The following is a 13,236-nucleotide window of genomic DNA, read 5'->3' as shown; positions in this document are numbered from 1 at the left end:
CTTCTTCTTTGTTTGTCTTCTGGTATCTGTAAGCTTGCTGATGTCTTCCTCAGGAATAGCTGGGTTTTTTAATATTTTCATTATGTTGTAAAGGTAGGCCTAAAGAAAATGTGTTGGCTTATGACATAGTCCTGTATGGAAAGCACCAGTGTGGAAAGAGCTAGGGAGCTTTCAACATAAAGCAGCTCTGTCATGGGCAACAAGGTGTTAGTATGTTGTCATTTAAGCCCAGATGGCAGCTCAGCACCACGAAGCTTTGCACTCACACCCTCACACCTCAGTGGAATGGGAAGGAGAATCAAAACTAAAACTTGTAGGTTGGGAGAGTAAGATTTTAATAATTGAAACATAAATAACATATAATAATTACAGTAGATAATGAAAATGAGAATAACAAAAATAACAAGAGAGGAAGAAAAACAAGGAGGAACAAGAGATGCACAGTATTATTGCTCACCTTCTGACAAATGCTCAGCCCCATCTCTACACCCCAAACAACCCCCCTTCCAGGTAACTTCTCCAGTTTATTTATCAGGCATGACATCCTGCAGTGTCCAATATCCATTTGGCTGCTTTGGGTCACCTGTCCTGGCTATGCTCCTTCACAGTATTTTTTTCTGATCCTCCTCATTGGCAGAGCACAAGACCTAAAAAAAGACCATAACTTAGTATAAACACTACTTAGCAGCCAACAAAACCAGCAGTATGTTATCAACATTATTCTCACACTGAATCCAACCAACTATAGAGAAGGAATTAACTCTACCTGAGCAGAAACCAGGGTATTTTTCCTTTGGTTCTTGGCAAAACAATCATGTAGACTGATCTGCAAAATTTATTTCATAAATTAATAGTTCTTGTTTTTCTGCAGTGCTTGAATGTAGGTTTAGGGCAATGTACATTAGCTCAAACTCACCCTGGTGTAGTTCCCAGTGTGACTTCTCATTCAGCTTCTGCCACCTTCTGTTACAAGTTCCACTTGCGCAATTTGTGTTCTATTCCTCAAACCTCCCAATATTATTTCTTAAACCAGCTTTCCACCTTTACACTGATTTACTTTTTTCCTTACCTGTTAACTGCTTCATTCTTGAAAGACCTACCAAGGATCTATTTTCATTGTATCTCACATAATAAATTAAACAACATCCTTGTAACAAGTTGCTGCTTTAAGCATAAGCCAAATCTAAACTGGTATTCATTTATCTCTTTAAACCTAACCTGGTCTGTGTGGTTATATTAAAGACTGCCATTGCTATCAATTACCTCAATGCTGAAGTTACCAACCAGAATAAAAGTCTTCTGTGAGGCACTTTTCAGTATCCAGTATGTCTGCTAATTCCTCAGACAAGTTCCCTTGCCAAACCAGTTCACTTACCTGAAGCTGCCTTTTCATGTTCCTGTGTGGTTCATGCAATCTGTATCTGCAAAAGTCCCTTGAAAGAGCCACTGCACAACGTCCCTCTGTTCAAAATGTTGACAGCAGAACACAAACTCTCTTTTCTGTCCTGCCTGAATATTTGACGTTCTGTACCTCCGACTCAAGGGACAGCAAGACTTTTTTAAAGTGCAGAACCTTATAAATATTGCTTCAAGCATGTCGTAAGGTTACTCTAGCAATCAGAATTGTCAGCTATAGAGTTGCTTTTACCCTCTGTACTTCTCTGACTTTTGAGTTCCTTCTCTATGTTCCTCTGTTTGGCTCTGTTATATAAATACTGGCTCCCTGCCACAATCAGCTATAATGAGCTGCAATGTTAATTGATATCAGTAAGTTTACAGAGTGCAGGCCACTTCTGTCACCTACCAGAGCACTTTCATTGAGCCTTTGATCTGCTTATTTGTGTTGTCTGCGTATCTCTAATGGCCTTCCTTCACTTCAAGGAAGACACTTTTTGAAGAAACACCTCATTCTCCCTTGAGCACAACAATCTCCTGAAACTTTTCCTGTCTGTTCAGTTTCCTTGTCACATTGGAGACACTGTGCAATGGATACTGTACAATGGATTTTGTGAGGCTGGCACTGAACAACTCTTAAGTATTAATTGTTTTTTCTGGTTTTGCTGGTGATGATTTAAATGTACTTTCTTTGCATTTTCATTTTTTATATTTTAATGAGCATTGATTTTTTCAGAGCTTATTAAATCTCACTTTTCTTCTGAAGTATGTGTGTATTGTATGTATATTTGTAATGTTTGGTCTGCTACAATTTGAACCACGGCAGTAGGGAAATCCCTTCCTAGAGAAATCAGATCTGTGTTTGAACACCAGGGTTGAGGTCTTTGCTCTCATACTTCATTTCAAAGGAGCAGTCAGATTTTACTGTGAGTGATTTACCATCTGGATGAAAAATAACTTGTAGTTAAAGTCTTGGCTTTTGCCACCTTCTTTGAGACTTCTTTGATTATAAAGTCAAGAACTGACTTGGGAGTTCTCATCTCAGTCCTGTAGCTTCACTACAAGAAACTATGCCATCCAAATGGAATGGATGTTACATTTTCCTGCTCTTCAGAGCTTAAGATCACATTCTGGCATGGTATTTAAGATGTGATACTGAGCATATTTACTCAATCAAAGATATATATGTTAAATGAGCCTCAAGAAGGCTCATTTAAAGGCTCAAATGAGCCTTTCACATCTGAAGCAGGAAACTCTGCCACAAACATTGTTCCGGGTTCATTAGGGAAAAGGAAGGGAGGAGATACTTGGGCTGTGAGCAGACCTCTCTGTCTTCATGGCCAAATGGAGAATGCACAGGTTGACAGAGGACAGGAGACAGGAGGAAGCCAGTATTGATATAATATGTGATTTACTCAGCCTGTTGTGTTCACATATACACAGCTGCCTCACAGCCCTTGCGCACTGAGGAATGTCTTTATGCTGGCAGGTGTCAGATGTTAAGTCAGATGCTTCCAGGCAAACCTTTCTCCACATTGATGAATGTTTATTTTAGAAATAAGAAGAGCTATTTTGTATCATTTTCATATGGTTTAACCACATAAAAATGGCAATAATTTCATTTTTGAACTAGTTTGGGAGGTCTTTCTCTAGAAAAGTGTTTACTTTTCCTGTGCAATGTTCAATTGTCTTGGCACTGGTAGAAGGGACTCTGTCAGCATTAAACCACATCCCTAGATAACTGTCTTATAACACCTAACACCTTAGAATGATTTGGGCTTTACCATATATGTTGCGCATATGGGAACTTATCCAAAGTTGTCACCTACATGGAGCTTTGGCTCAAGACTACAAGTTCTACGTACATCATTTACTTTTTCCTGACTGATTATGGGCATTTAGGGAGTGTTTTGTACTGAAGGCTTGTAGCCCTACTGGGGCAACAACTAATTCTACTATCTTATCTTGCCATGAGTAGCTGCTTACTAGCCAGTGCCACTTTCTGATCTCTCTAGCTAGCAGAAGTATTGTCTGATCTCCAGTTCTTGTGGCAGTGAGAGGGACATTTCAAAACTGAGGTAACAGTGCACTGTTGTCCCTGTTGTTACTCATGATGCAATAATGCCTAGAGGCTCCTGTCAAGCTGAGACTCCCACTGTGTAGCTGGTAGAGAAAGAAGAATAAGATAACATCTCTGCTGTGAGGCTACTACCTAAGCAGGCAGCATGGACAAAGCACGGGGGGGGGGGGGGGGGAACACACCAAAAAAAACCTGTACATCACTTCGTTGTGATTTTGTGAATATGAAGTTGAGACACAGGTGGCAGAATGTTATGATCCAGCCCAGTACTTTACAATTCCCTTTGGATTTAGAGAGCATATACCCATACTCACAGGTAGCCCATGTTTCAGCAGTTCTGGTGTCACTCATCTCTGAGTTCAGCAAAGAGCCAGGAACAAGATCCTGCTTTCTTGATCCTCCAGTTCTTCACCTGAACTGCTGGGGAACAATATGATATTGATACCTTTTTTTTTTAATGTTGAAATAAAGAAGGAAAGCTCCTTTCTAATTAAAAATTAGATGTTTAGAACTTTACAGGTTTGCATGTTCATGTCACATGTTGGAATTTTTTTAATAGCCTTAAGCTGAAAACAAATGCCCAAATTTAATTCAAAGACGACAGGAAAGATTTTTGTTAGGTATGTCAAGATCATTTCCCTATTACAAATAGCATAGTTAAACTGTCTTTTGAGAGAATCTCTAACATTTTTAGATTTACAGTAATACCATGGAATAATGGTCCTGTGGGGGTAACCACAGATTATTGAGTCTTTTTTGGCCATTGGAGCTTGAAAGTTGTTCCCTTTCTTTTATTCCGGGGAGCTGTGAGTATTTACATTTTAAGATGCACTGACCATGATAACTGCAGAAACTGTTTGTTGATGTGGAATTAAGCATATGCATAAGCATTCCTTAAATAAGCCTAATTTATTTAATGAGAATGTTCCAGAAAATAGCACTTTATTATTGGTCCTTTAGCAATTAGACTTATAATTCATAAAAGTGATGGTAGATCAGATTGTTAGTCTAATTCGTAATATATATTGGCCGATAAATTTCCCAGCTGGTGTTTTTCTGTTCATAAGATCTGTCCATTACTAATTCACTTTGTTAGTTTCTAGTTCCTGGAAATGCAAGAAACGCAGTGTTTTGGTTCACTGGGGTTTTCATTAAATTTTGTCTAGTTTTTAGACTACACCCTTCCCTTATCATTGTGTGTTAGAGAAACTAAAGGAAAACCATTGCCTTGAGCAGTCAGATCCGGTACTTCTGAAACTACTTCAGAAACTACTGAGTCTGCCTATCTTCACATGCATTATATGTCCACATAGTTGGCCAACTCTAAAAAAAACTACTAAGATATCCTTATGGAAGAAAGAAACCATTCATTTGGAAAGTTAAAGGTTTCTGTGATCAGTTTTGGTTTTGAAATTTTGATGATACTTGAAAGAAGTTGTATTTTCGGACCATCCTCTGCTCCCTAAATATTTCCAGTAGAAACCTGTTTTCATCCATGTTCATTTGGAAAATGTTCACCCATGTGTGATACATGTGATACGTGTATCAGGGATACATATATTACTGATAGACATATATTTATATCAACACATCCAGCCCTATAAATTACCTCTTTCCTCTTACATTCCTCTTTGTTAGCCATCTCTAAATGAATCTGTGGTTTTGAATTTATACAGTTTTTGTTCAACCAGTTCAAATATTCAGTGTATTTTATGTATATCAGTAGAGTTATGTATCTATATCCTGAAGAGGATGAAAACGTTTTGAAATCTGTTTCATATTAAATACAGTTGTTGAAATATTTTTAAAGTCTAGTTTGGGCTTACATACATAAACACTACTTAGATATTTAGGAGGTGGAGATGGACAACTGGTGAACTGACAATCCTAGAGCTAGAACAAGCCAGGGGTTCAGTAGCATAAATGCACCAAGGTCCTACTGTATGATAAGGCTATATTTTTATGTTGTTTCTCTGTTACCACATGTTAGTAGAGTTTTGGGCGGTAGTGAAGGAGAAAGGAGAAGGGATAAAATGTGTGTTTTGGACCAAAACTATGCAATTCTTTCACCAGGTTCTGAAAAGTAATATGGGAAGTACCAAACAGATGACTTTCAGCTGTTCTATAAACCAGCAAGTATGCAGATTGTTCCTAAAGTCTATACCTTAACAGCAGCCACAGTCAGCTTACAAAGATACCACAAGTTCCACTTGTGCAAGGTTCCTTTAGCTTGATTCTGTAACTACTCTATTCAGCCTTTAAAGTGTAAGATTCTTTCCTACTTGAGTTTTAATTCTGGTATTGACAGATGCATATAGGACATTCCTTTTTGTATGCCCTGTGTATTGGAAGAGTCAGTATGGCCAAAACACCCAGAAGAAAAGATAGAGGAATTAACAGCTAAGTACCACATGAACTAGGACAGGACATATTTCAGTTAGCATTATGTAACACTCTACAATAGGGACAAAACAGCATTACTACAGAAAAATAGTATTATGTATATATTTTTAAGATTATTATCTCCAACAGTACAAGTATTCTAGAAACCAATTGGTAAATTTAGTAGGATAATATTAATTCAAAGTGTTGCAAGCACCTTTAGCTGTTATAAAATAATCCTACAGGCCTGTAATTCTATAAGTTTATCAGTGGTTTTCTCTGTGCTTCTTAGGACGTTGAAATTCATGTAATATCATTTATGGGTTCAGTTATTTGCACATCCATACTCCACTTTAGACATGTCTGCTTTACTCTACATTCTTTACTTTTCATCTGTGAAAGCCCATATAAATCACTTGGGGCTACGAAAGTACAAGGGTAAGAAGTATTTGACCCCACAGTTCGTGAGCTCCTCAAAGCAAACTCCTCTTTAGTGCATCTGGAAAGAATTGTGAAAAAACAATGTTAGTTATGGGAAGGGTTACAGATGCAACCGGCAACATTCAGAAATTTTAAACACAAACAATTCAGAAAAACAAATCCCCTTTCTTTATGGAAACACAGCATTTCTTTCTGGAAGAAGAAACAGACACCCTCTTCTGAAGAAGCCAAGATGTCCAAAGGGTTTATGTGGCTTGTTAGCCACTGAGATGTGAATTGCCAACAGAAACATTTTGCATTTAACCAATAACAAACAAAATGTTGCTGGAGGCAACAGCTACTGCCAGCACTTGAAAAAAAGAAATTCTGGCAACTAACTATGTATCAAAATAGATTCTGAAGTAAGAAAATGCCTTCTTTTCACCACCTACTCAAACGTCTTATTTTAGATTGCACCAAAACTGAAGGGTAGATGATATTTCCAATAATTCTGACAATTTCGTGGGAAATTCTGGGAAGACTACTCCCCTCAGATCACTCATATGGAGAACATACTCCAGCTTAGCTTAACTGGCTGCCATATGTTACTCTTTTTCCACTGAGAAATAGCTCCCAGTACATATGTACAGATTAGTGTCCTTCAGTGTACTATGGCCTGGAAAGTGACCACGGGAACTTCAGTATGCAAGATGCATTTATTATTAGAAAGGGTTAAATAGATTGTTGTCATTGCTACTAACAGAACCAAGAATATTGTCTAAAAGCAAACTACAGCATCATTTGTGCTTACAGTGAGGCTCAGGATGGATCCTTTTATAAAATCAGAGAATGTCACCAGCAGATGGAGCACAACAGAGGAGCAATGTGCCTTTGGTCCATCAGGATATCATCTAGGGAGGAAAAAAAATTTCTTACCTGCTAGCTGTTTAAATATGTTAAGGGTGTTATTTGAAAGAAAGGAAACATGCTCAAAAAATAAAATTTTAAAATAAAAAGAGGTTAGAATTGTTCAGTGATTGTAGGAGAGCACAATCTTAAATGGTTGAGTACTGTGTTTGCTAACATCGCATGTTCTACGTGCACTGATCTATTTCCATTGACTCCAGATCTCCGAGCATCAGAGTGGGTTTTTTCTGCTTCTTCCACAAAATCTGCTACATTCTGCTGACATGCTTCATAACTTTTCTTCATTATCTGCTTCCATCTGCCTCCATCCTATTTGGAGCCTGAGGGTATTTTCCTTCATAATCACTCTCTTTAAGCTTCTGCCTGGATTTGCTTTCTTCAAAGATAAGCTCTCTGAGCCTTCCTTTTCCTGAATTTTTAATTTATTCTCTCAGCAATCAGTTTCAATAATGTCATGTTGGAAATGAAGCTACTCTTCAGACTTAGAAAACACAGCACTATCTGGATTTCATGCTTTCATTTTGGATGTGGGAGTATATCCAGGTCAGCATTGAGTTTTGCATGAATTTGTTGGGGAGGCTATTTTCTTATATTTTCTTCTGAATATAGGACTTATTTTTTGTGTATACATTTTTACATATCACTGAAGTGCTTTCTAGCTGAGACATGAGTGGAAGGCCTAGTGTTTTAAGGAATTTTCTGTGTTTACCTGACAGAATTAGGGGTTGTACAGTTCAAATAGAAGAAATCTGGTTTTAAGGTGACGAACACTGAAATACCATTATCAACAATCCTGTTGATGCGGGATTTACGTAGCTAGTTCAGAGAAGATTTACCTCAGTGACAGGTGTTCATCCAGGGGTTAAAGATGACCCCCTGCTTTCCCATTGCATCTCTCAAAGCTTTAGTACCTCCTATCTCAACAGCCTAGAAAAGTCAGTCAAGAATACCAAAGAAATTTGTGCTCAGCATTTCAGTTTTACATTCCTTTAATTAAACTTCTGTTAATATCTTCCTTTATTTTTTGTTCAAGATAGCGGGAGAAAATAGGTCAATTAAATCCACTCTATTTTGAAATACATTGTCCGTGCTCCTATAGACAAAAAAAAAAATCCTACTGTAGGCTACAAAACATTTCCTGTGATATTGCATGAATCCCAGAGACTTGCAGTCCAAGAACTTCTGACAAGAGATGAAAATGCAGAGCTGCAAATATTCATCTTAGCCTCATTCTCCAGCTACCCGAGGGACATTGATCTGAGAAGGAAAATTCCCTTTCATTTACTATTTCTTCATCTGTCATTATAATAAGAGAAAAATCAAGGTGATTTTTTTCTGTGCTTAAGATTGTCTCTGCTGACCCCTTCACAGATGGGAGATTGGGAATTGGAGCACTTGCAGTCTTACCTGTGGGGTTGGTTTGCAGACACGAGATGTCTTCTGTTCTCATCTACTATCAAGAGAGACCAACGAGACTGTGATTTTGGCAGATGAATTGTGCTCTAAACCCAAGCCATCCCTTGTGCAAGCCTGTAATCGCTTTGACTGCCCACCCTCCTGGTATCCTACAGAATGGCAAGAGGTAAGAATTTATGTGTAACCTCATTTTATGACTGCCTAAAGTCCTCATTGCACACATTTCAGTGCTCAGAGGGAGCACCCCTCCTATGGAGACAGGCTGGTCAACTGCAGTAGAGAGGATCCAAGGGAGAACACAGAGCAGCCTTACAGCTTATCAAGTGTGCCCACAAGAAAGCTGAAGAGGGACTTTTGACAAGGGCATGTAGCAACGGGGCAAAGAGTAATGGATATAAACTGAAAGAGGGTAGATTTAGTTTAGTTATTAGGAAAAAATGTTTTAGTGTATGGGTAGTGAGGCAGTGAAGCATGTTGCTCGGGGGAGATGGTGGATGCCCCATTCCTGAAAGTGTTCAAGGCCAGGTTGGATGTAGCTTTGAGCAACCTGGTCTAATGGAAGGTGTCCCTGCCTAATGGGGGGCAGAGGGGGTTTGGGGTGGGGTGGAACTAGAAGAACTTTTAGGTTCTTTCCAACACAAACCATGCTATGATTCTATGGTTTAACTTTAGCCCATCAATAGGAATCATTAATCATTCTGACAAGCCATTTAAAAACTGCAAAGTGTGCGGTTTTTGTTCTTAAAAAAATGCATCTGTGTTTCCAGAAGTAAATAATGACTGTAGCTATTTCTAATGCAAAGTTATTGGAAAATCTTAACAGCTGGCTATAGATTTCAAACAAAAATATCTGGAATATATTGGTCAGCTGCAGGGACTGGACTTGGGTGAGCTATGTCTAGGTTTCTAGGAATACTAAACTAGAAGGATTAAAGATAAAAGAGTCTTTAAAGCATTTTGAGTACCTCATATGTTCTCAAATAATAATTTAGTTTAGTACAAGATACATTCCTCATGCTTCAGATTAAGAAATGTGTGTTAAACACTTCACGTTGGGAGATGCATGGTTTATTACAAAATATATAAAATTATATTATATTATAAAAATTATAAAAAATTCCTATCAACACAATGGGTCTTTACAAGGCTTTCCATTTGTAGAAAGCACTCTGAAATAGTTTATTTGCTGAAATCTGGTTGCAAATACTTGTGTAATTCAAAAGACTTAAAGATGTTTCTTTAAATGGTTGTAATACTACAGTTTTAATAATACAACTGCAGGAATAAAGGATCTTTTAAATATCTCTGTGTCTTAACTAAATGCACTAGAATCTTTATCATTTTCAGTGGTATGCTTCTGGAGCAGGGTTTAAGCTTTCATTTTACAAGGTCTTATAAATATCTGTTCTGCATACCTGAAATGGGAGACATCCATTAGTAAATCTTCATTCACCTTTGTTTTATTACTGAATAAGTGCTAAAGTCTCAGTCCCAGCATTCTTCATTTGCTCCAGTGCTGTCTTTGCTTCAAAGATAATTAAAACAATGACTTTAAAACAAGGTCAGCATGGAAAAATTGGTGGTATTTTCTTTTATTTTCCTTTCTATTTCTAATCCATACCATAAAATGTCTCTTCAAGTGTCAGGCCTTAAAAGAAACTGAGAGACTGTATGAAAAAAAAGTGTTTACTCCTTTTGCAAGTGCTTTATCTTACCATGGAATCTTAGCAGAGAATTAATTTTTGACAGTAAGGAAAAAACTATATTGTGGTATACCTTGAATAGAGAGCAGTGTAAAATTAAACCGTATGGGAGATGGTGGAAAGGAACTTGGGGGTCCTGGTCGATGGCAAGTTGAACATGGGTCAGCAGTGCCCTGGCAGCCAGGAGGGCCAACCCTGTCCTGGGGGGCATCAGGCACAGCATGGCCAGCTGGGCAAGAGAGGGGATTGTCCTGCTCTGCTCTGAGCTGGGGCAGCCTCACCTCCAGTGCTGGGGGCTGGTTTGGGTGTCACAATATGAGAAAGAAATTAAACTATTGGAGAGAGTCCAAAGGAGAGCAGTGAGGATCATGAAAGGCCTTGAGGGGAAGCGGCCGTATGAGGAGTAGCTGAGGTCACTTGGTCTGTTCAGCCTGGAGGAGACTGAGCGGAGCCCTCATCACAGTCTACAGTTGCCTTGTGAGGGGGAAAGGAGGGGCAGGAACTGATCTCTTCTCTGTGGTGATCAGTGAGAGGACCCAAGGGAATGGCCTGGAGTTGTGTAAGGGGAGGTTTAGGTTGGATATCAGGAAAAGGTTCTCCCCCCAGAGGGTGACTGGGCACAAGAACAGCTCCTCAGGGAAGTGGTCACAGCAGCATCCTGACAAAGTTCAAGAAGTGTTTGGACAGTGCTGTCAGCTACATGGTGTAACTCTTGGGGCTGTCCTGTGCAGGGACAACACTATGTAAGTGAATAAAGTCCAAGAAGCAAGAAAAGATATGTTTTGTATTATCTCTGGCAGAGTTGGAAGGGCACAGAGACTTCCTAAGATTTACTGATTGACAGTAGGAACATACTTTGTGATATTTGTAGTGAGTAACCCATTTGCTATCTTGTATATGATATGATAAAAGTCCTTAGGTAACATTGGAATAATAGTTTTAATCATATTTTTCTTCCTCCTCAGGAATGAAACTTTCCTAAAATGAGAGGCTGATAGACATTTTCTTCTGTTGAAAACTAATGTTTTTCTTGCTTAATTTTCTGGAAGCCTTTGAGCTTTGTACCATTCAAAATAAGTAAGACAAAAGCTAATTTTACACATTAAAAGAAACCAAATATAAAAATGTCTTTCTGCACTTCCTTTCTGTCTTTCAAAGAAAATGTTTATCCTAAATATTCAGGCTAACATTAAAGTTCATGCAGCTCTTTATCTCAGAGAGAAGGGCCTTTCATGACTGCAAGATTTTTTAAAATGCTCCCTTTTTAACTGCTTAAGTATGCTTTTTAATACTTCTCCATATTATTGTCTGTTTCTCTTGAATAATTGCCATTTCACAAGCTATAAGCAACTCCTGGTCATGTCAATGTAATGCAAGCTCCCCCTTTCATTTGCTAGAAGAAAGGAGAAAAGGAGTTGAGCTGGCTGAACTGAGCAGAACTGGGAGTCTGTTACCAGCCTCAGGAAAAGGATCCTCGGAAAAAAGGGCTGAGCAACTTAAATTTACAAAAAATATTCAGGAAAACTACTAGATTTGGTTACTCAAAATTTCCTGCCCTGCTTAAGTAGAAAAACGGATGCAGAGAGGGATATTTACATTAAAGACAGAGGGGAGGTGTATTCTCTGGATATTAATAATCTCAATTTACTTATTTACTGCTGGACAAGACTTTTCCACTCTTTCTGACATGGTTAGTGTCAGAGCTCAGACACAGATGTTACTATGTAGATTCTCCACATCAAATGCCATTGTCTCATTTTCCAGGTGGAGAGGACAAATTTCCCACCTCCATACTTCAATGCTGACTCACTGACTGTTTCCATGTCTTTTGAAAGAATACCTTAAAACAGAACACTTCAGAAATGCTGAAACAGTTTCTCTAAATACTAGCAAACTAAGCCGCTCCCCTTTTCCAAAATAAATTTGATATTTTTAAAAGCAGTCTACTTCGAGGTCTCTGAAATTTTTGTTTTATATTTTGTATTTGGCCAAGACCAAGTGTTGATTTCTACCCTAATTCACAAGTAATTTTTGCAGCAAGGAGGGTGGTGAGGGTATGGTGTGAGGTGGCTGTCTCTTTTCTCACAGTGTTCACAGACCTGTGGTGGTGGTGTCCAGAAGCGAGATACACTTTGTAAGCAGCGCCTGGCAGATGGAAGCTTGTTAGAGCTGCCAGAAACCTTCTGCCCCACGCCAAGGACCATTACACAACAAGCCTGCAAAAATGAGGATTGTCCCAATGAATGGCTTCTCTCTGACTGGACACAGGTATACTATTAGTTTGCATGAGCATTGTGCAGATCTTGGAGATGAAGTTCCTAAGCCAGTTGGGATAGAGGACCCAAATAAGGTCAGACTTCACAAAGCATGTTATGCCCAGTTTTGTCCTGTAATCTGTCCCTCATCATCCTGGTTGGGGATGCTGTCACTAGCTCCATGTTCCTCTGTGGTGTCTGCCTCCAGAGAGGCTTTAGCCATGTGGAGGTGATGTGCTTTAGCCATCTGACCAAACCTTTAAGACCCTTCTGGTGTAAACAACACATCCCCTGCTCCAAACAATAAATCCCTGCCTCTGTCCCTGCCTATGCTTATTATTTCAACCAAGGCATCAATGAAGAGTAATCTTTATTACCCTAGGCTGCATGCTCTTTGTTGCCAAAATCTAGCTGTTCTGATCTCAATAGTCTTTTCCTCTTGGGGTCACTCCAACCTTTTCCTATGATGAAGACAATAGAAACTAAGAGGAAGGGAGGGAACAGGAGAGGAAGGGAATGGAAAGGGAAAGGGGAAGGGAGGAGAGATATTATAAAAATACAATTTTACTTTATAAGGTCAAAGCAAGGGCAAAGGTTCATGGCAGTGAGTATGAAAATGATTCCACGTCTTGCAGTCTCTGCCACCACTCTTCCAGTC

The 13,236-nt window shown here is 38.9% G+C and overlaps 1 protein-coding gene across 4 annotated transcripts in view; it reads left to right on the top strand.

Moving 5' to 3' along the window:
- Positions 1-13,236, top strand: part of ADAMTSL1 (ADAMTS like 1) — a 391,950-nt gene that overhangs the window by 334,592 nt on the left and 44,122 nt on the right. For all 4 annotated transcript variants that reach the window (XM_071424947.1, XM_071424948.1, XM_071424950.1 and 1 more), the window contains 2 exons: positions 8,576-8,786; positions 12,412-12,591. In XM_071424947.1, coding sequence (XP_071281048.1) covers positions 8,576-8,786; positions 12,412-12,591 — 391 coding nt within the window. The remainder of the gene's footprint in view (positions 1-8,575; positions 8,787-12,411; positions 12,592-13,236) is intronic.

The sequence above is a fragment of the Agelaius tricolor genome, unplaced genomic scaffold (assembly GCF_023055355.1).
Source record: "Agelaius tricolor isolate 1412-34295 unplaced genomic scaffold, bAgeTri1.0.p SCAF_4, whole genome shotgun sequence".
NCBI classification, from domain to species: domain Eukaryota; kingdom Metazoa; phylum Chordata; class Aves; order Passeriformes; family Icteridae; genus Agelaius; species Agelaius tricolor.
The sequence above is the reverse complement of the archived record's forward strand: the minus strand, read 5'-3'. Positions and strand labels throughout refer to the sequence as shown.